General features: G+C 50.8%; 1 protein-coding gene across 6 annotated transcripts in view; it reads right to left on the bottom strand.

The window, feature by feature from the left end:
• The window catches only part of HNF1B (HNF1 homeobox B), a gene marked incomplete at both ends in the record, with an annotated part of 52,867 nt that extends 30,343 nt beyond the window's left edge, over positions 1-22,524 (bottom strand). For 3 of the 6 annotated variants that reach the window (XM_079726300.1, XM_079726298.1, XM_079726299.1), the window contains 4 exons: positions 10,808-11,043; positions 12,469-12,733; positions 17,397-17,596; positions 22,181-22,524. In XM_079726300.1, the coding sequence (XP_079582426.1) occupies positions 10,808-11,043; positions 12,469-12,733; positions 17,397-17,596; positions 22,181-22,524 (1,045 nt within the window). The remainder of the gene's footprint in view (positions 1-10,807; positions 11,044-12,468; positions 12,734-17,396; positions 17,597-22,180) is intronic. The other 3 variants (XM_079726303.1, XM_079726301.1, XM_079726302.1) reach the window with 1 other exon arrangement.
• Positions 22,525-23,196: the final 672 nt, after the last annotated feature.

Here is a 23,196-nt window from a genome sequence, read left to right as displayed (position 1 = left end):
GCCGAAAGTCTGTGCAGGCAGACACAGCCCTGCCACCGTCTGGCTCCTGGGGTGTCTTTTCTGAGAGGCTGCCTTTGCAGGCAGGGGTAATGCGGCTGCAACAAAGGCCCCTAGGCTTGGCTGACGAGGAGAATGATGATGCTCCTAGTGGGTCTGGGGAACGGGGAAGGCTATAAAGTCATCAGCAGACTGAGCCACTGGGTGTCCACATAAAAGTGAGGTCCCATAAACAGACATCTGTATTGTGACTGAAGGGCTAATAAAATTGCCTTAGAAGAGAGAGGTTTTCCACTGCGACCTATTCATAAGCAGGATCCTACTGGGAAGTGGCACCCGGGGAGAAGATCCTTGGAGGCCTGGCAAGTGTCAGAGCCGCCTCATTATGGGAGCTTGCCCGGCCAGACCTCAGCCTCTTCATCACCGTCGTGGAGGGCAGCTCCAGCATCATTATCATCATCATCATCACCATCATCATGACAGATAGCCACTGATCACCCAGCAGGCTCATGGATGCTGGTCCCAGGGAGCAGCAGGTGTTGGGCACTGATACCTTGGAAGGTGGATGATCACTGGCTTCCACTGACCAGGAGCACCAGTAACGTGCTTAGGGATCACCCCAGAGGCCTGGTGGCAGCCTAGAGCTGGGGAGTTTCCTTCCCGTTTCTCCAGACGACTGATTTGCAATAAGTTCAATCCCTTTTCTAGTCCTCAGTTGCTCAACAGAAGCTGAGGAAGAGTAATTCTTGCTCTTTGCTTGCCCAAGGGATGCTGGTAAGAGATTATAAAAGGAAGTAATCTAGAGTGAAGTAAGTCAGACAGAGAAGGAGAAATATCATATGATATCACTTATGTGTGGAATCTAAAAAAAGGGTACAAATGAACTTGTCTGCAAAACTGATAAGAAACAACACTTATGTAGAAAACAAACTTATGATCACCAGGGGGTAAGGGAGGGAGAGGAGGGATAAACTGGGAGATTGGGATTGACATATACACACTACTATATATAGAACAGATAACTAATAAGGACCTACTGTATAGCACAGGGAACTCTACTCAATAGTCCGTAATGGCCTATATGGGAAAAGAATCTAAAAAAAGAGTGGATATATGTGTATATATAACTGATTCACTTTGCTGTACACCTGAAACTAACACAACATTGTAAATCAACTATACTCCAATAAAAACTTTTTTTAAAAAAGGAAGTAATCTAGTAGAACTGAATGGAACTAGTAATCTAAACTCAGCTAATACACTAAACAAGGAGAAGCTAAATTAGTAGAACACAAGGGAGAAAGAATAATAACATGTTCCTTGAAAACTTCCTGGTAGCATTTAAGCTTGAGGGATTTTTTTGGAGAACTGTATACTTTAGTTAAGCAGTATTCATGGAGGTGGAGCTGAATGACTTGTTTCTAGAAAGGGGAGAATATGCTTTACATAATAATATGTACATGCGTTATGTAGAATGAAACTAATTCCATGCTCAGCTTGAAAGTGAATAACACACTTATAAAGCAGGGGATTTATGCATGAAGCTTTTGGACAGGAAGCCCTCTACAAGAGAGGTTGTCATTCTACAAATATATGAAAGGTCTACCATGTGCCAGGCACGGGGCTTTGGGCTAGAGACTCAGTGGTGAAAAAAGCCAAAAAAAAAAAGTCATAGGGAGCTGGATTTTTAGAGACTTCAGGGACTACCTTTTTCACGGTGAGAATAAGACTTTCTTGGTTTTTTTCTCTGTCTTTGACAGGTAGGGATGCAAACCCTACACTCTACCTGGCAGTGGGATTCTCAAGATGACGGAGGAGAAGGCTCATTTCTGTTTCCATCCGTAAAAGACATCTTGAGATAAATTAAGCACCTATTTTGTGCTCACCAGGCAAACTGATGTTCTCCAAATGGGAGATGCTGGTCCGAGGTTTTCCATCTTTGCTGAGCAAGGGCTCACTGGGCTTCATTGCCAGCCTGATCCAACAGGTGCCGACTGGAGAGAGGCACCCTGTGGCAGGCAGGGCCAGAAGGCCTGGGCAGTCAGGCTGCCACTCAAAGGCCCTGAAAGTGTTAACCTCCAGCAGTTATAGGTGCCTCGTTTATACCCATTTTAAATCTGTTTATTGTGACTGGCCCCACCCAATCTGCTGGTGCTGTAAAGCTCTAATGGTCCCTAATAAAGGTGGAAGGCACACAGTTCCTGAAATGGGGAAGAAGTGAGGGAGTGAGGGAGACCAGGAGGGAGAGAGACAGATGATGAGCTTAACAATAAAGTATCACAATGGCAAAGCTCCCTCTGCTACTTCAAACAGCAGAGCCCTGGGCCCCAGTGTCCAAATAATAACCTGTCAGAGCTGAAAGGCCACAGCTGAAAGGTCTCATTTGCCAGACTCCCGGAGAAATTAAGTGATTTGCCCAAGGTCACCCCTGCCCCTCAGTGCCTCAGGGCTCCTGGATCCGAGTCTGGGGCCCTCAGCCCAGCTGCCTCATCTCTTTTACTTCAGCAGGGGACCATCAGGACTGTCGCCAACCCGTTGAGACTCTAGCCTTCTCCCATCTAGCCTATGATGTCCAGCCCTGATTGTATATTCACATCTCTTAGGGAGTTTGTTGAAACTTCCCATGCCTGACCCCTTGTTCCAAATTCTGATTCTAAAAGGTATGGATGGGGGAGACATGGGTACTTTTAATAAGCTCCCCAGACGCCTTACATGTGGCCTGGGAAGGAGATCTGAGAACCACAGATCTTGTCAATGCTTGGGTTTCACTGTTCCTGATGTCTCAGATGAAAAGCAGGGTTCATAAAAAGGGGAACTCTTCCAGGGTGAAACTGCAAACCACAGCCTTGTCAAGAACCCAGGGAGAACCAAAGCTCTTCCTCTCTCTTGACGCCCTGAGGGTTCCTGGGTCAACCTAATAACTCCTTCTGGGTCAGGCACCGTGCGGGGCACTGGGTGCACTTTATCACCTTTAAGCCCCTCAGTAGTCTGAAGGAGATAGGTATTACGATTCCCATTCTATGGATGAAGAAACTGAGGCTCAAAGAGGCTAAGTAACTTTTTTGAGGCCGCACTGCCAGACAGGGACAGAAACACAATTCAAGCCCAAGCCTGTTTGGGGTGCTACACCTTGCTATCCAGACACACCCATCTGAGTGTGGTCCTGGCAATGGACTGCCTGTGACCAGCTCGCCTGGGGGATGTGGATTTCCCTTGGGAAAGTCATTAAATGCTAAAGATCATCTGCATGCATGGTGTGTCTCTAACTTGGGACGGACATGCAGTGTACACGTCCTGAGAAATTTCTTGACTTCCTGAGAGCACTAGAGAGACTGAGCCTCGCTGGTCAGCTCCTCCGAGGCTGAACTCACACAGGTGTGCTTTGGACGGGGCTGCTGAAGGCAGAACAGAGGGTACTGGGGAGGTATCTTAAGCAGATGCCTGCTCTCAGGTAGAGGAATGTCGCTTCCAGAAAATCAGCCCTCAGGAGCATCTGAGGTTTCCTGCGTTTACTGCAGGGATCGTGTCTACCCCGCCCCTGCTTACTGCTCTTTGGCGTGAGGTTTGGGGGAGCTTCCTTCCTAAGAACAAAGGTCACGAAGCTTCTCAGATTTGGCCTCCACCAGGAAAGTGCCACACCCTCTCTAAGTGGCAGGTTCCCAGGGCTAATTACCAACGAGCAGGGGTACTCACACCTCCTTTCATTAAAGGAGAGAAATGCCTTATTAGGTACAGGAGATTCAGGGTCATCTTATGTACCTGACCTTGCTACATGGTCATGACCTGCCATCCCCTCCACCATCCACGGTTCCTCCCAGCTTCTCTCACTGTTTAGTGTCTTTGCACTGAAAGCCTAGGGCACTGGACATGACACTTGCAAATGCCTTATGGATGTCACAGAGCAGTCCTTCCTGGAAGCATGAGAGCCTGCCTGAGTCTACTGCAAACACCAAGATGAGTATCTAGTAGTACTACTCAAATTGTCTCAAAATTGAGGTTGAAATAAACCTATAAGAGGAACAGAGGGAAAGAGGAGAAAGGAACCCAAACCACTGGGCTCCGCAAGGTATGGTAATAGGTATGGTATGGTATGGTATAATATGGTATGAGGGCCTGCTACATCTGGGGTGCTTTGCATATGTTATCTCATTTAATCCTTCCCACATCTGCATGAGTGGGTGTCTCCATTTTATGCACTAAGAAACTGAGGCTCAGAGTCCAGAGTCACACAGCTGATCAGTGGCCAAGTTGAGGTTGGGATTCAGGTCGACCTCCACACCCATGACTTTGTTGCTACGCCCACTTGGATTTATAACAGCATTTCTCCAGAGTATCTTTAGCATATATTAAATGTTGGTATTGTTGACGGTCAGGCATCTATGGTACAGCCCAGGCACTGGGATTTTTGGAAGTCCCCCAGCTGATTTTAAAACAAGGCGAGATTTAGGAACCGTTGTCCTAGAGCACGGGTCAGCAAACTGTGATCTGCAGGCCAAGCAGCCTGTTTTTGTATGACCCACGAGCTCAGAATGGTTTTCACATTTTTAAATAGTTTTTAAAAATAAAAAAAGAATATTTTGTGATATGCAAAAATCATAGGAAATTCAAATTTCAATCCCCATCAATGAAGTTTACTAGAAGACGGCCATGTGCATTCGTTCACGTACGGTCCATGGCTGCTTGTGTTCGCCAAAGGCAGAGCTGAGTAGCTGTGACTGAGACAGTATGGCCTGAAGAGCCTAAAATAGTCACTCTCTAGCTCTTTACAGAAAGTTTGCCATCCCCTGTACAAGAGCTCTTATGCACAGCTAGGATGATAACCAGGACTGAATGTATTTGACTTTATTTTGGGGCTATGTTTCATGTATATATATATGTTTCATATATATTTATTTTTATGTTTCATATATATATATATGTTTCATATATATTTATTTTTATGTTTCATGTATATATATATGTTTCATATATATTTATTTTTATGTTTCATGTATATATATATGTTTCATATATATTTATTTTTATGTTTCATGTATATATATATGTTTCATATATATTTATTTTTATGTTTCATGTATATATATATGTTTCATATATATTTATTTTTATGTTTCATGTATATATATATGTTTCATATATATTTATTTTTATGTTTCATATATATATATATGTTTCATTCCCCTCTCCCCGTTTGTGTTTGATCTTGTGGCTTCCCGGCCAGCAGTTAGTCTCACAGACCCTTGCATAGCTCTCTGTCTCTCTCCCTCTGCTTAATTCTCTCTCAGTTCTTGTCAGTTTCCATCAAACCTTCAACAAACAGCCTCCAAGGACACTTCTCCCATAACTTGTGGGCTGGGGCAATGTGCTTGCAGGCAGCTTCCTTCCTCCTCGGGTTGGACAGGAGGCATCAAGGAGTCCTTGAATTCTCTAAGGGTCCTTCAGGGGGATTAGGCACGCAGGTAGGGCTGCCTTCAGTGATAGAACTCCGGTATCTCCTTGGCCCCTTTGTGAGGAGGCTGGAGTCCCACCAGCCAGGGCAGCCAGGTTTCTTTGTATGCAGACCAGGGCTGGTCCGCTATCAGGGGGAGGCTGCCAGCAGAATGCTCTGAAGGCTGGGCCTCTTAAGCTCATTAATATCCTGATTGTCTTCCCCAATCTAGTGGCAGCCGATGGGGTGGTACCCACAAGATAAAATGACCTTCGAATTCAACAGATAAAATGGCAGTCAGATAAAGTCCCTACAAGGAGAACATTGGAGCCGTGGTCACCACGGAACTCCACATCAGTATAAATGTGTTTTCTAAAATAGCAGATGACTCAAGGCAGGATCTGTTTCTCTTCTGAACTCAAAGAACCTACTACTCAGGGACAATGGGGCTTATTTACTGTGGGGATCTTTGCTGCGGAGATGAATATTTTTACAACTGCCCTCATAAACTCCCTCCACTCGTCTGCTGCCCAGGGAGTGGGCGGGGCTCCAGAGGTGAGCTGAGGTGCCTGCACTGTCTCAGAAGCCCCATTAAGTTGTTAAGGCATTTAGTGCCCCAGACAGTGCCGACTGCAAGGGCAGTTCAAATCCCCACCCAGATGGGGATGGGGTTGTGAAAGAGGGGGCTTTGATTTCTTCCCTGGGCAGGGCACAGAATCCACCTTGGTCAGGGGCAACAGTTGGTGGCGGGAGGGTGGGGCGGCGGGGGGGAGGTTGAGAGGGAGGCGGAAGCAGCAAACTAGCCAGACTGGGAGACCCCACCCTTAACCCACCTCGCAAGGCCCCTTTGTCATTCAGAGGGGAACAGTAAGAATATAGGAGAAGAAGGAACTGTGGGAGGATTTTGTGTGTGTGTGTGTGTGTGTGTGTGTGTGTGTGTGTGTGTGTGTGTTGATTTCCATGCCTGAAAGTCCTTAGCATCTGCATAAAGCAAAGTGATAGTCAGTGTGTAACAGCTCAAAACCTGTCTCTGCCACTTACAAACTATATGTGTGGGGAGGAAGGTGATCTCAGCATCTTACTCTTCCGCCATCTTCCCCTCGTCTCTACAAACCATATGAACTTGGGCAAATTACTGACATACGAAATATCTCACCTTCCTTGACTGTAAAATAAGGGTAAGGTTATGGATGGTGTCTACCCTACAAAGTTGTGAGGATTAAATAAGATGATGCATGTACTCAGCCCAGGGCCTGGTACCCAGGAAGCGCTCGATCAGCACTAGCTGTTCTGATTCTTCAGATTTACTCATGACCCCGCCACTGGGCACTTTTGAGATTTCCTTGGCTTCTGCAGATTTCAGTGTCAGGGAAAACCACAGCGACCACATGATATCCTGGCCCAGAGTCTGGTTTGTCTAAGACCCAGGGTTAGAGTTCTGCAGGCAAGTTAGGAGGAGATGTAAGAGGGGTTCGGGGGGAGGCAGGAGGCTGGATTCTCAGGTCCTCAAGCTCTGATCTGACCATGGGGGCAATCACAGCCCCTGGGCTTGGAGAGGCAGGAGGAGAATTTGAAGGGAGTGAGGAGAAAGCAGCCACAGAAATAAACGTCTCCTCTTCTTGGGTAAAGAGGCTGTGTGGCTCAGGACATCCAAAGGTTATCCTGGTAGGGCTTGTTCTCGCCTCTGGGCCTCACTTTCTTACTAGGAGAATGAGCCTCTATCTCCTTCTCGAAAGATGATACAAGAGGGAGGACATTAGGTGTGGGGTGAAGAAAGGCTGATGAAGACCTCTGCCCCTGTCTTGCTGTCGCAAGGCGGCCAGGTGAGTTTGCTGGAGGCGACCAGGCGAGTTTGCCACAGACTGGAGCAAAGGGGACAGTACGCAAGGCCACCACAGATCGTGCAGCCGATCCCAGGGCTTGGGCCAAGGCTAGCCCAGCTTCCATCCCATGCCAACTTCCTCCTCCTCGGGCTGATCAATACAGGCACCAGTCTCCAACCAGTCTGCTTCCTGGCCACAGCCCTGCTCTCTGACCTTTGGGGGGCCTTTCTCTTGATTCTGCTCCAGAATGGAGGTTGGGGCCATCACTCCGGGCCTGCTCAATGGCCTCAGAATGGGCTGTCACAGGGCCTATAACCAGGGACAGCTCCTGCTGGCGAGAGCTGGGATGGGGGGGCGCAGATAAAGGCCTTCCTGGCTGAAGATAAATGGCTGCCCGCAGCCTGCTACAGTAACTCCAGGCCCCCAAGAAGAGCAAACAAAGGGTGCCCCTGTGACACTCACTGGAAAGATGAAGCCCCCATCAGAGGCAGCCAGGCTGGTTCAAAGACTCAACTTAATTGTCAATTAAGCATGCATGAGGAAGACAAAGCCATGACAACCCTGGGCTGCATGCTGGCGTGTGATTGTAAAGTCGGGAGGGGCAACGCTGAAAACAGCTGATTCTGCTGACAGTGTGTTTGTAGGGCACCTTGTAACCAATCAGCCTCTGCTGACAGAGGCAAAGGGCTCCTTCTGCCACTCCTATTGTGCTGGACATTCCAGGACCAGGGTCACACTGTGGTCACCGTGGGCAAGTGGGCCACAGCACCGTAAGCGTGGCTGGGAGGGAAGGGGCTCAGGTACAGAAGGGATGCTCTCCTCTGCAGGAAGAGGGGTCAAGGGAAAGACTTGTCTCAGAGGTGCCTCCTGTCCTCCTGGCTCAGAGACTGGTGTTTGGAGGGGAAAGTGGGGAGGGGGTGGGGACCTCATCTCCCCAGCTCAGCCTTAGAGGTTGCTAGTGCTGACTCCGGCTGTTGGTTTCCCCTCGGCCACCACAGAGCTCTTTTCTGCATCCAGGTAGGTTTGGGGCTTGGTTAGAGACCATACCTTGGTTGTAGGGACCGTGATGGGAAATATATGGTGAGAAGTTCAGATCAAACCTTCCCTGAGCGCTGGGCTTCAGCCTGCCGTCTGGCTGGCCCTGGGCGCACTCCCTAGGAGCCTGTCACAGCCCATGCGCTGCCTCCACCAGCAGCCTGCGAAGGGGGCAGGGCCTGATCCCAGCATTTGCACCCGAGCCCCAGAGCACACCTCCCTGCCTCTTAGGAACAACGCCTGTGTATGACACTGAAAAGGAGAGATTTCCGCTGCCCGGCACTCTTTCCGCTGCCGCTTGTTTAGCTTCTTCTGTGATAATAATAACGATAACAGTAGTTATGGTTTATTGGGAAAGGTGGGTGTTTACACACTCTCTCGTTTAATTCTCACATGGCCCCTATGAGGTAGGTACTATATCTCCATTTTACAGACAGGAAACTCAGAGAAGTTATGTGAATTGACCACACTGCAGTTATGGGAATTAGAACCAGGTTAGAACCAGGATTCAAAGCTAAGTCCAGAGAATCAGTCCATGGACTATTTTGATGAACCCTGAATGAAAATTAACGGAGAGGGGAAGGTAGCCACTGAGAAAACACAGTGGCCCATAATTATTGCTCCATAAATAGCTAGAAAGAGGCACAAACTCCCCAAAGATAACCTTGATCCCCAGCCAGTTCTTGGGACTGTACGCCAGCAGGAGGTCTTCCCAACTAGACCACAGGCCCCCAGGGGCAGAGACGCGTGCGTGTCTTACTCATCACCAACGTGGTGCCCGGACTCAGCGCCTGTCTGTGCTGCGGGAAAGTACAGGGTGGGAATCGGCAGGCCTGGGTTCTAGCCCTTGTTTTGCTACCGTCGCCCTGTGGAACTCTGCAAAGTCACTACCTCTTTCTGGGCCTCAGTTTCCTTCTTCCAAGTTCCTCCCAGTTCTAATATTCACTGATTTTTAAAAAGGTTGCGACTTCCGAGGACCCTACAGAATCCACTTCCAGTGGGATACGCCTCCTCAGAGGGCTCAGTGGTGTCTCGGGCCGTGTTTCCCGCCCGACTCCTGCCCTGTCCCTAGTACCTGCTCCAGCCCCTCCAGCCCCGCCTCTCTGGGTCTCCTGTCACCATACAGAATGCCTAAGCCAACAACCGCCTGGTGACCTCACCACAACCCCAGCTTGTCAGAAAGCTGCCGGGCCTTTGTTTGGCTTGCAGGCTCCCTGACTTTGGTGTGGAGATCACAGGTCCCAGCACAATAGCCATTGTCTTCTCAGTAACGCCCCTAACCCCAGCCACGCCCCCCGGGAGCTCCCTGCTCCAGCTCCACGGATTACTACTGCACCGGGGCACGTTACTTTGCCGTCAGGCCAGTGTTCGTCTGGAGGTTTCCCTGCCTCTCAAGAGTAACCCCAACTTGCTTCCCGTGTGGCTGAGCCCTCCCCTTCTGTGGCAACGGGACCCGGAGAAGCTCCCCTCCCTGGCCCCCCAGGCTTCGCGCTGGACAGTAGCAGGCCCCCAGAGACACTTGAAGGGGTCATGCTGGGCGGATGGGGTGCAGTGTGGGACAGATGCCTGGAGACGGCCCAGCTGCTGGCTCTGAGCCTGTGCCCCCAGCACTTAGGTCAGCGCCCAGGTCTCAGGCCTCTCCCCTCAGAAGGGCAAACCAGCAGGCGAGGGGACGAGCGGTTTCAGAGCCGTCCCCCGAGTTAGAAACGGTGCTCGGCTCTCCTTCTGCAAACCCTTCCCCGGAGCAGGCAGCAGACTGTGCCGCAGTCTGTCTACACAGGCACCAAACCGACCTCAGTAAACACATCCACTCCGGGAAGCTGGCTTTCCCGGGAGGACGAAGCCCCAGGGGAAGACGTACTCATCCCATCCCCAGCCTATGCCCGCCGCAGCCCTCAGCCTGGGGGGGGTGCTTTCCCACCAGGAAGGTGTAGGATTCCATCCTGACAAGCCCACAGCCCACAGCAGAGGCACCTAATCCCAACCGGGGCCTGGCACACGGCAGCACACATAGGTACTCAACCAATTTTGGCCAACTCATCACCGCCAAGATTTCAAGTGACCCGCCCTACCCTAACTCTGGCGGAGCACAGACGCCAACAAGCAGATTGGCCCTTCCCCAGAGGGCCCTGGGCTCCTCCTGCTGCAGCTGGACAGAGCCCTGGGGGTGCACCTGGATGGCGCAGAGGGGCGACCCCTCTGCCTGCGGCGTGGACCAGGCACACCCGCGGGGCAGCCTGCTCCGTCTCATCCGGTGGTGGCCCTGACCCGCTGAGTCAGCAGCCGCAAGGGCAGGAGAGAGGAGCCTGGAGAAGAACGAGGCGGGCGGAGGACTCCCTGGAGGCCGAGCAAGGAGTCAGAGCAAACCCAACTAGAGCCACACGCTCTTCTCACGAGAATATTCCAGCAGCAGGAGGAGGCCAGCCCTAGGACCATCCAAAAGCACTGCCTCCTCTGAGACACCCTGAGAGCCGTGGGGAGAAGCCGGAGGGTCGGGTCGCTGAGGCGCTGGGGCCCGGCTTACCTGGCAGCTTGTTGGGAGGGGAGGTGCTGGGCTGGTGCGGGGGGGAGCCGTGGGAGAGCAGCGGGTTCAGGCCGTGCGTCTGGCTGGAGCTGTAGGCGTCCATGGCCAGCTTCTGCCGGAATGCCTCCTCCTTCCTGCGGTTCGCGAACCAGTTGTAGACGCGGACCTCAGTGACCAGGTTGGAGCCCAGGCCATGGGCCTTGGAGGGGGAGACACCCCGCTGCAAACATTCCGCCCTGAGAACAGGAGGGAGGGGAAGTGGTGAGCAAGGGTGGCCCGGGGCCGCGGGCCGGCCCCAGACGCACAGTCACGGGGGGCCTCGGCAAGGAGAGCGAAGAGACCACGGATAGAGTGGGGGAAAGCCTGTCCTGAGGAAAGGCCAGCCCGGGTAGTTATCTGATGAGACGGCGGGAGCCGGGCGGAACGCAGGTATGGAGCAGGCTCGCTGCCCCGGGAGTCAGGGGCGCAGCCTCTGGTGTGGCTCCTGAAAAAGAGAGGAAGCCGAAGGGCAGGCAGCTCGGGGAGAAGGTCCAGGTGGGCCTCCTGACTCCTCCTGATGTGGTTATTCTTCCCACCCTACAAAAGGCAAGCTCCCGGCTCTAAGCCCTTCCAAAGCACCCTGAAACGACTTCTGGTCTTCTGGGGTTTGGACATCCCACACAGGTATCAGGGAAGCGAGATTCCTTATTCACACAGCAGAACCCCCTCCAAGGGGCAGGCTGGGTGAGGTATAAATGAGGCCACGCAAAAGACGGCTGGTCTCTAGTTTTATCACTGCTGATGAAACCCCAGTGCCAGGCGTGAGAGAGATTCTTAGACACCAGTGGGTACTGGGGGGGTCCTTCTCATCAGCAGGGGGCCAGAGCACAGCTGAGGACGCTGTGACATGTGTGGGCGGATCGTTTCGCCTCCCCACTCCCCAGCCTGACCTCCCTGGCTGTATCCTCCCACTGCCAGAGCCAGTCCAGCCCAGAGAGAGGTCTTAACCAGAGCAAAGAGCAGATTTTTTTAAAAGTCAAGGTTGGAGTCAGGGCGGATGGGGCAGGAATGAAGCAAAAAGATATCTTGAGGATTTCTAATAGTTTTCTTTAAAATTCCATGTCATTAAGAACAAATGAACTCTACGAAAAGGACTCTAATCAGTGTGGGCAGTAATTCTTGCTCTCCTGCTTAGTTTCCTTTGAACCAATGTGTGTACAACACTTGGTCAAGGCCAAAGCCAGTCTGTGGCTCAGGGATAGCTTTTCCCTGGTCTGTAAGGGAGGTCAAACACATGATTCTCCCTTCATTGGCATTACATTTTAGACCGGCATTCTCCAGCATTCTCTGGGATATCAGTTCATAGGGGTATACCACAGAGAGACCTCCCATGGTTAACAACCAATTCAGCAAAGTGGAGTGGGTTTCTTGAGTGCAGGACTTCTCAGAGCCTTTAAAATATTAATGTATGTCATAACTCCCTAAGAGGAAGTATGCAGAATGATGCTTCTCAAACTGATTTATTAATAGCTTGAAATGAGGGTTCTGTGGAACACACTTCGGGAAACCCTGATTTGGCCACTTATCTGGATAACTAATGTCTCAATATTCCAGGACTGAGGGGATGGAGCTCGGGTCCATGTGCTTGCCTGCCAGCTCGGGTGAGCTTCTGGTGGTGTTACCTGTTGCACTCCTCCACTAAGGCCTCCCTCTCTTCCTTGCTGGGGTTCTTTTGCCGGTCGTAGGCCTGGTACAAGATTTGCTGGGACGCGGGCCCCCATTTGAACCGGTTGCGACGCATCTTCTTGTTGGTGGGCTCAGAGCAGGCATCATCGGACTGCCCAGGCCCCTGGCTCTGTTGACTGAACTCTGGAAAGAGAAACAGCAGCTGATCCTGACTGCTTTTGTCTGTCAAATTTCCAGAACTCTGGACTGTCTGGTTGAATTCTGAAAAGAGAAAGGAGTAGATTTGATAGGGTCTGTAGCCTTCACTCAGCAGACACACAGACAGATAGACCAACGGAAAAAAACCACCTTTATTCCTCTCCCCCGAGCTTTGGGATCTGCTGTTACTGCGGATGGGGGTGCAGGGGGTAGGCTCGGCTCAGGGCCCTCACTGCCCACTTCTGATGGCTACACCAAAGCCACCCCTTTCCTTTCTTTGGAGGAGCTCAAACGTGGCCGACCATTGTTTGCAGGACAATTTATTATTATTATTATTTCATTGGCTCACTGGCTCTCAGACATGAAGCAACACTCTGAATCCTGAACTCTTGTGTTTTGATGTCAAGGAGATGAACTCCATCAAGTCTCAGGTCTAGGGGAAAAAGTGCTCAAAAGTACAATCTGCACTTAGACAAAGTGTTTAGAGGCTGAAAATAGCTCCCCCCACCGCTCTCCTAATTCCTAGGGATCAACATTATAATGTTATGCTCTTTGAAAAACCCCAAACCCCAAATCTTTTGACTACTGCTTTGAAATAAATATAACTGGACCTTTGTATTGGAAAGAGAAGAAGCTCTTTAGAGCTCAGATCATTTCGGAGGCAATGGTGTGTGTGTGTGTGTGTGTGTGTGTGTGTGTGTGTGTGTGTGTCCAGGGGTCCATTTAGGAGGGAAACAGCCCAAGAGGGAAAGGTCTTACAGACCTGCTCTCACATTTGAAAGAAGGGAAATGCAGGAGATAGCAAACACAGGACCTTCCTGGGAGTGGCACTTAATGAGCTGGAGAAAGGTAAATATAGATGGCATGATGCCCCTTGTCAGTCCAATTCCCAGGACCCAGGCACACTGTGACCCTCAATATATTTTGGTTGAATGAATGAATGAAAGACGGCAGTTCGCCTGATGATGATTTCCTAGCCTTTGTGGTTGCAATGAGATTTGATATTTGCTCATGGAAGAGGCAGCCTCATTGTCCTCTTTCTCACATGTGTGTGAAAAAGGTTCATCAGGGTGATTAATTCCATTTTACAGATGAACAAGCATAGAGGCCAAGGACCCTGCTGAACAAGGACAAGTAACAGATTCATCTCCTAACTCCTGGTCCCTGGGTTCTGGACCTTGATGTTTTTCTTTCTTGGTTCCTGGAGTCATCCCTACAGGTCTCAGAAAATCCTCAAGGTCCAAAGTCAGGCCACTACTTAGTGCTTGAATCTCATCCACAACACCCTACCACGTGGCCTCCCAGCCCATCCACCTCCAGCAATGGGAAACTTACTACCATCTAAGGATCCATTTCCATCTTGGTCCATCACAAGGAGCAGTGGGCCCCTAACAAGCCTGTACCCCAGACGCAGGTGGTGTTGGCCTTTGTTTAACCAGTTGCCGATCGGCCAAGTTAACGAGCTGTCTCCCAGGTAGATGGACTGAACGTGTCACTGGGGCCTTTGATTTGGGCCCCGCCCACTTTGGATGATTCTCAGGTCACTTAGGGCTCTGTTTTCACTGGTTCCCAACAATTCCTTTAGATACCTGAGAATGTCTCTGCCAAATATACTGGCAGGAAGTCACGGACTCAATGAAATAATGTAGGGCCCCAACCAAGTTCCTTAATTCCTGGTCCCTCAGCTTCCCCGCCTGTGGAATGGGACTGGGTGAAGACCTATGGGCACTAAATAGTCTTTTAGAACATCTGCCCCTAGTCAGGATAACGGTGATGATAATGATGATCACCCAAGTTCCTACAGAAGTTATACTTTTCAAAGTGCTTTTACACTTCCTGTATTATTTGGTCTTCATAGCAGCCATCTAAGTACAGTGACTTTGGGGAGGATCATAGTGGGAGAAGGAAGTCCCCTGCTCAGTGGGTGTCTGTCTCAGTGACTCCTCCCCTCCCTGTGGCCCTGTGGAGTTACCATGAATAATAGCCAAAGCCAGTATGGGTGATCCCAAGGACCCAGGATCAGTATGAGGTTCCTCATTTGATGTGAACAGATGTCATCACAGGGAACATTTACTGAACCATTTCTACAGTGAGGTATTATACAAAATCCTCCAAATGTATCCCTTCATCTCATTCTCACACCTCTCTGTGCAAGAAGTATTGTTATCTCCATTTTACAGATGAAGAAATTAAGGTTCAGACCAGTTAAAGTTGCATGGGCTTGGGGCGGGAGCCAGGACGTGAACCCAACCTGTAGACGCTCAACTCATAACCATTGCATCACCATGCATGTGCATGGTGATGCAGCATATGCATCACCTCTCGCTTGAAACAAAACCCAAACAACACACCCACAAAACCTTCCAATCGGCCTTGGGTAGAGGTAACTGAACTGACTCCTGAAGTTCTGCCTGTGGTGGGTGCGAGACACGCCCGCGGTTGCCCCACGCTGTGGGGGCTGCCTCTGGCTGCTGGCTGCACATTTTGAAGAACTAGACTCTCCCATGTCCTCCATCCACCACCAACTCTCCCCCACTTCCTTCCAGATTAACTGGGGGAGGGGCACAGAAAATGTTCATTGCCCATAAAAATTAACTTGGAGCAGTTGGCTTCGGCAACCTCTTTACAGGCTCAGGAGTCAGCCTGGACAAGGAGATTCTATCTGCATAGATGGGTTCATGAATATTACCATTTATTATTTTTAGTTTCTCAAGAAAATTTATCACGTGTCATCTTTTTTTTTATCTTCCCCACTCTCTCTTACCACTTGCCATGTTCAGTTGTGTCCCTCTTTTATTCATCTCACTTCCTATATTTTATCCCATGCGAGCATGTCTTATATTCATCCTTTAAGAATTGGTTGAAATGTCGCCTCCTCTAGGAAGCCCTCCATGATGTCTCTAGGCAATTTAACAACTCCTCTGCTGCCCCTTGTGTATACTTTTATAACAACTCTTAGAGAGCAGCTGTCATTATTTTTTCAAACATCTCATCTCCCTCATTAGGTTGTAAACCCCTGGAGAAAAGGACGGGTGTATCTCACAGCCCAGCAAGTGCTTGGCACCTCATACATAGGTGCTCATATAATATTTACAGAATGAAGGGATCCTTCGTAAGCTTTATGTCTCATGGGACTTTAAAACAATAATAATAATTTAAAAATCCTTTGCAGAGACTGTCATACATTTTTGCAAAATGTCATTCTCAAGCATCTTGAGAAACTTTTTGGGACTTTTGTCTTTTTAGAAGCTTCCGGCTGTCCTCCTTCTCCTTTCTGAGGGAAATCCCATGGCACGCAGAGAGGTAGCTCAAACTGGAGATGCTGCCTGAGGCTTGTATTGGAGTGAGGGTGCGTCCCAAGGGTTCTCTGGCCTTTGGAGACTGGCTCCTGAAAAATTTTCTTAGGCTTTCCAGGAATTACAGGGAGTTGCTTCATGTCAGACACACAAATTCTTAAAGACCTAGTCACCATGGATGGTGGATCATCCCAGAGTTTAAAAGGGGCCTCTTCCCCTCAGTAGCAAAGAGCTCTCACTTTGCTTCTTCTAACCTACCCATCTAATGCTTCCAACAAAAGAGCAAACCACCACAATATGCGATGAACCCTTTCCCTCCACCTTGAAGTCCTTTCCAGCCCACAGACATTGAGACAATAAATACTAAAACAAACACTTCAGGTCAGTGCGTGACAGAAAACAAGAGTGATTTTAAAAAGTAGCCCTCCAGTGAGAGGGGAAAAACCCAGCCCAGAAAGGGGTAGAAACTCGTATCTTGACAGAGAAGCCCACCGCCCAGAGGATAGTGTGTGGGAGGAGTGAAAGCTCATATAAGTTTTTCCTAGAAAAAGGGCTGGATCGCAATAATCAAAGTGTAATGTAAAAGTATACCTTCCTAACATAAAAACAGTAGGTCACTGATACTCTTATCATTGAAAGGCAGTTCAAACTTCCCTAGACTTCAAAACAAAAATCTTTGTGTTATTGGGTAGAAGAAATCTTAGGACAAAAAGGAAATTTGGGAATGACAATGGGAATGACAAGAATTCATGGGTCAGAGCTGCAAATGCAGACGCTTTTAGTGTGTCCTGCTTTAGCCAGAAGCAACTTCTTCCTCTGATAGGGTCACCGGCTGGGGGTCTCAAAACTCCACCGATTTTGGTAAATGTGAGCAAGCATCTTAAGTTGCTTCAGAACTCAGTTGCACTCCCCTACCCAACCCTCCCAAATAACAGGATCAGGTTCTGAATATATCGATATATACAAATGCCTTATATTTTTTATACTCCTTTCAGAGAGGAGGAAAATAACGATAATAGTGATCAATATTATTGATTGTTACTAAATGTCTTCCTTGGAAACTGATCCATGGTGATGTATCAAGGGGAGATGCTTGGCTTACTTTGGGGACGATACTCCATTGTTACCTACTTGGTTTCAGAGAGAAAGATGCTGGAAGCAGGGACCAAAATATTCAAGGTGCACTGCACACACTGAAGGGCTTGTCAAAGCAACTGGCTGGGTACTAGGGGATCGTGGGAGAAGAAAATGATATAAGTCAACCCATTGTACAGCAGCGCTGAAGGCCAAATCCACATGCCAGCTTCCTTATATTTGCCAAGCGCTATGCAGACCTTGTTGATGCAGAGGAAACTGAGGCATTCCACAGGGGTCAGAGTTAGGGCAAAGGTCACTCCTGGTTGAGGCAGAGGCAGGATGAAAGCACTTACGTCGGAGGATCTCCCGTTGCTTTCGGACGTACCAGGTGTACAGGGCAGCGCGCTTCTGGGTCTTCATAGGGGTGCCCTTGTTGAGATGCTGGGAGAGGTGTGACTGGTTCAGGCCGGTGACATCGACCACCTCCCTCTGGGGGATGTTGTGTTGCTGCATGTAGCCCTTGATCATTTTGGCAGCCCTCCAAGGGTCCTCGCTAGACAGATAAGCAGATGGTTAGGATGCTGGTAGAAGAGGTCGGGGAGAAATACCCTCTTTCTAGAGGTTTTACCTAAACTCTGTGTAAAACTCTGACCTTCCCCTGTTTCTCCTCCTGTCCAAGTTACATCCTGGGGAGAGGCCAAAATAGAACCTAAACAAAAGAGAAGATGAAAGCTCCTATATAGTGTACTCCATCCCTTTCATCTGAGATTAGGAGGGCAAAGAGGAAGATGATTTCCCTGCTTCAGGAATGGGAAAGCACCCCAGCACTCTCTCTTGGGAAGCAGAAAGAGAAGTTCCTGCTTTATTTTGCTTTCCTTCACTTTCCTGGAATGTGAGAGACTTAAACAACGGCAAGAGGCCCACCGGACAGTGGAGGTGCCATTAGCTTGGGGCTGGGCTGGCTGATCCGACAGTGACAGAGGGCAGAATCTCTAAATTCACCTGGACTGCTCCCCCATTATTTTCCTTCAGAATGGGTGTCCCCGTTTCTTGTCTTATAAAACAGGAGTAAAACTTTTGTGTCCACCTCCTGAGAAGCAAGGAGGACTTCTTAGCCAAACGTTAAACGGTTTTCAGAGTTTCAGAAAAGTTTTAAGAAATGACGTTCCTCCCTGGGGCTGAAGAATCGCTGCACTGAGGTGAGGCCAGCAGAGTAAAAAAAAAAAAAAAATCTTCACAGCCCCGCCTCTCAAATAAGACCAAACAGAGGGAGAATAATTTCAATTTCTGAATATGATAGATTCCAAATGCCATGTTTTCCTGTATTCTTACATTTCTCCTCTGACAGGGTAAGAGTGTCTGGAAGTTAATCTTTCTCATAAATTTTAAGCTTGGGATAAGAGCTTACATTTCTCATAAACACAGGTAATGCAAAAAGCTTCTTTAGAACACCGTATTAGTGCCTTTGAATTTATTCCAAATGTTTTCAACTTGCCAATATCTTTTCTTGCTTATTGAATAGGTGACTTAAAAGTGAGAGACATAATTGAAGACAGAAATTAAGAAAACAGTGCACAGTATAGAACAAAAATATTCAAGAAACAATACATCCACATATACTATTTGTTTAATGCAGCTACATATTTAACTTAAAAAAACAAAACAAACAGCATCCCTTTACTGTATGTTGATGTATATAATAGCCTGACAGAACATGAAAAAAAGTGAAGGGAAAAAGTAGTTTCAGAGGTAATAAAAAACAATGCTGAAAAGCAACATTTACAGTGTTGCAAATGAAATAACCGATTTATTTTTAAATGGTATCTATAACATGTCAACTAAAGTTATGTTTGTGTAATGAAATTTTAAAAATCCAGTAATCAAACTGGGATTTTTGTACGTATTTGAAAAATTGTGATCATTTTAGCAAGTCTTTAATATTAAATTTATGAAAACACAGGCTTTGATAGACATGTTTTGAGAAATGCAAACAAGATTAATTACATATAGCTTAATATATTTCTCAAGTATTTATAAAGGTACTTCCATGTAATACAACATAATGAAGTAACAACAGGAACAAAAAATGAGGAACTGCGTCCCGGTTTCAAGCATGGAGAATTCACCTTGAGTAAGAGGAAAGTAATGTAACATTTTGCACATACCCGTGTAAACATCAGAGCTCATTTAAAATCTTACTTCTGGTGAATATTTCCACAGATATTTTTAGGGTAGAAAAACACCTTCAACGGATACCAACAATAGCTTCGAAAGTTAGAAAAAAGTATTTGGATTTTAAAAGTTAATGCTGCTTCGACAGATTCTTTGACTTTTTTGGTTTTGTTTAATATTTTTTTACTTGTATTTATTTCGTGTGTCTAAGAAACCTAACTGAAATAGTGTAATGTTCTAAGAGCGAATGATTCCGTTGTTAAGAGTGAATTCGTTTAACAATTGGGAAGGTTTAAAAAAAAAACAACAACAGTAAAACCTTATAAACGATAGCAAATCTTTCAGCCCGCGTTGAAGGACCAGAGTTGGGGATAAGATGGCGTAGTTACACCTTTACAGCTCTGACCACAGAATTCTCACGCATTCACCGGGAAGAGCCCCGAGAGTCGGTTACGTTTTGAAATTTGAAAATACAGCCCGTGATCAGGGGTTCCCAACCCCGATAAACACACAGAACGGGAGAAGCGCGCCCGGGCATTGTGCTCAGGACGCAGGTGTCAAGCGCCCGACCTCGGCGCCCGCCTGGCCAGCCCAGCACGCTCCTTTCCAAACAATGCCTCGGCCGCCCACAAGCAGAGAGGCCCTGGACCCCATCTCAGATCGCCGTGATTCTTCTTTAAGAAGCCTCAAGCCCGGCCTCTTGGGAGCAACCAACTTTCCAACTTTCCACCGCGCGCCAGCCTAGAGCTGGGGGCCGGGGACCCGGCCGCGCGCAGCCCCCGGCCTGCTTTTCTCGCCTTTCTCTTCTAAGAGGTGGAAACAGCGGCCGGGCGCTCCCCAGAGTGACTTGCCCGGTTCTTTTCTTTCCGCCTTAGGGGAGCGAGGTGGGCCAAAAAGGGAGTGCGTGCGTCTGGCGGTCAGCAGCCGACTGTGCAGTGACCTGGGGACCGCTAGCGATTTCTTGAAAAATTACTTTAATCAAGTCTGACCACTCCCGAAGTTGGGGGAGGGAAGGCAGCAACCGCGGGGGAAAGGGAGCGAAACCTTGGGGTCTGTCCTGCGTCCCCCCGCCCCAGCGGGGGTCTCGGGCCCCCTAGCCTCGCTCCCTGCCCCCTGGAGCCGGGGGCTCTGCTCAGCGAAGAGCGCTGAAGTCCAGGGCTCCGGGCCGGGCCGGGCCTGGCTCTCTGCCCGCCGGGCCGGCGGCGTCGGCGGCCCTGGGGCAGCCCGGGTCCGGCGCCGGGTCTCCGGGCGGCGCGGGGGCTCGGCTGGGAGGGCCCGGCAGCGCGGTGCGTGTGCTCGGGCAGCAGCGAGCAGCCCCGCGTCCGCGTTCTGCTTTCCTTCCCCCTCGAAGCCGCCGCGTTTACAACTTCACCAATGAATAACCCGCCTCTCCGTTCAACCTAATCACAACTTTCTGTGTATCTTTCTGTTGATGATTTATAGAAATAAATTAATAACACCCGAACTCCACGTGCCGCAGTTTATATTACGACCGGACCGGCGCGGGGCTGGGTGCCGAGGGGCGCCCCAGGTCGCCTCGGGCTTCCCAGGTCCTTCCAAATCCCAGCTGGAAGGCGGGCGCCTGCGGCCAGGCAGATGGGCCTAGGTCCCGGGGCGGGGGGTGGCTGGCCCGCCGGTGGGCGGCGGGAGATCGGTCGGTCCGCCGGGCCCGGGTCAACCTCCGGGCCGCCCTGGCGCCCCAGCCGCTCCTCTTCAGACCCCTCTCACCTTCCTGCACCCTAACCCCGGCTGGGGAGAAACCGCCGCCACGGGCGAAACCGCGAGGGAAGAACCTCAAACCTCAGAACTGTAGCAACGTACTTTTGGGAAGTAAAAAAAATCTAGAAATCCCCCTGACTGTTTTGCTAGAGAGTAAGCCGCCGGGTCCCCAGGTAGCAAAATCAAATGCAAGGTCATATCCCATCCCAAACTGCCACTGCGGGCGGGTGACCGAGGTTGCCCGAGTCCCCGGCGCGACTTTGGTCCTGGCCCTGTCTAGAGACCGCGACTCTGAAGGGTCCGAGGCCAAGCGAGGGGCTTGGTCCCAAAGCAGAGTGGCCGGGAGCGACGTGCGGTCGAAGGGGACCGCTGGGCTCCTGGGATAATTAGTAACCAGCTGTCAAAGCCCTGGGCCGCTCGGGAAGTTTTAGCAAACGACCCGGGGCCGGGAGATAGACCTCCCGCCAGCCTGCTTGAATTCCCCAGGGACGCCGGGGTGTCGGCGGCGAGATCCGGAAACGCCCTCCTTTCTCCCACCAAATCCGCTACGAACTGGGGTCTTGGCCGCATTTTCCCCTCGCTTGCTTAGTGACGTGGTTTCTTTTGCCGCTTGAGGATCCACCCTAACCTGACAACGTGCAAACATTTCCTTTCGCGAATCTAAACGGGCTTTGGGGATTCCGGAGAGCCCTAGGGTCTTGCACGGGCGCTGCAAATGGGAGTGCACTCCGGAGAAGTCGCCCCCCAGATCCCGGCCCGGGTGCCGCCTGTCCCTCTGCCAAGAGCGGCGGGACGCCGTGGCCCAGGCCGGCGGCGTTTCCCCGGACCGCGGAGGCGGTACCTCGGAGAAAGGCTTGGCCTGGGGCTGATGCGGGCCCGAGCCTGGTCTCCTGGGAATCGCAGCGGTTTCACTGCGCCCACTCGCACCTTCCGCCGCGTGGGCAAACCTCCGGGCAAAGGGCCCCGCAGCTCGGGTTCTCCCAGGCCGAGCCCCAGCCCGGCCGGGAGGGCCCCGCGGGTCCCGGGCGCTGGCCTGGGCAGGCGTTCCTGAAGCCTCGGGGCTCGGGCCGTCCAGTTGAGGGACTTGGAGGGGTCCAGGTGTTGGGAGAGAAGCGGAGCGCCCCCCGGGGGACTTCTCTGGTGGGAACCAGGCTTGGCCAGAGCGGTCGCGCGCAGTGTCGCTCAGGCACAAGGCCGGGGGCTCAAGGGGCTCGGGCGCACACGCCGCACCTCGGTCCGCGCCTACCTGAGCATCCGGTCCACCTCCGCCCGCTGCTCCGCCGCCTCCTCGGTGTTGAGGGCTTGCAGCTCCTTGAGGATGGGAGGGGTGTCATAGTCGTCCCCGTCCTCGGAGCCCTCGTCCCCGGACAGACGGCCCTTGGCGTGGCCGTTCGTGAGAGTATGGAAGACCGGTTTGGTGTCCGGCTCGGCCCCGCTCCCAGGGGACAGGGGCAGCGTCTCCAGCTTCACCCCGAAACTCGGGGATGGCAGCAACTCCTCCAAGGCCTGGACCAGCACCTCCTTGGTGACCCCGGAGCTCAGCAGGGCGCTCAGGAGTTCTTGCTGGAGCGACGTGAGCTTGGACACCATTTTCCAAGGACAGAAAAAGAAGGGGGTGAAGGGGGTGGGTGGGTGCGAGAGAGGAGGGTGGAGGGGAGTTTCACAAGTGAACCCCAAGTCCAGGAACCCCCCACCCTTCAGCCTCCGAACACCTGTTACTCCCCGGGGTCCGGAGTCTCCTCCGAGAGGACTCAGAAAACTTCTAACTTGCCATGATCGCCACCATTGGGCCATATAAGATATGCAAATTAGTGGGGAGGGCCCGGCTTTCGGCCAGATGCAAATGGTCGTGGGGAGGGGGGAAAACCGAGAGAGGGAGAGCCTGAGGGGCAGACGGGGAGCGCAGGAGACCCGCGCCGGGAGCGGGGCCGCCAGGGTCCATTGTACTCACGCCAGGGGGCCGAAGAGATTCTTGTCCTGGTTCTGTTTATCAGCCAAACTTTAGCTGACCTTTGGACTTGTTAAACAAGTAGCTTGCAGCCTAGTGTGGAAGGCTCCGGGACTTTTCCACCGGCTGCGGGTCCGGCTTTAGTCCGGAGAGAAGAAGAGGCTGCGCTTCGGGGGTTCAGGTGAGAGCTGGAGGAAGCTGGGGTGCTCTTGGAAGAAGGAGGTGGAGGAGGATGCGAAGAGCAGAGACCCTCCGACGCGTCCCAACCGACGCAGGCGATGGGCCGGGAGAGCCAGGCGGGCGGAGGATAAACT

The sequence above is a fragment of the Hyperoodon ampullatus genome, assembly GCF_949752795.1.
Source record: "Hyperoodon ampullatus genome assembly, chromosome: 19".
Lineage (NCBI taxonomy): Eukaryota > Metazoa > Chordata > Mammalia > Artiodactyla > Ziphiidae > Hyperoodon > Hyperoodon ampullatus.
Note: the sequence above shows the minus strand (reverse complement) of the source record. Positions and strands in the feature narration are given on the sequence as shown.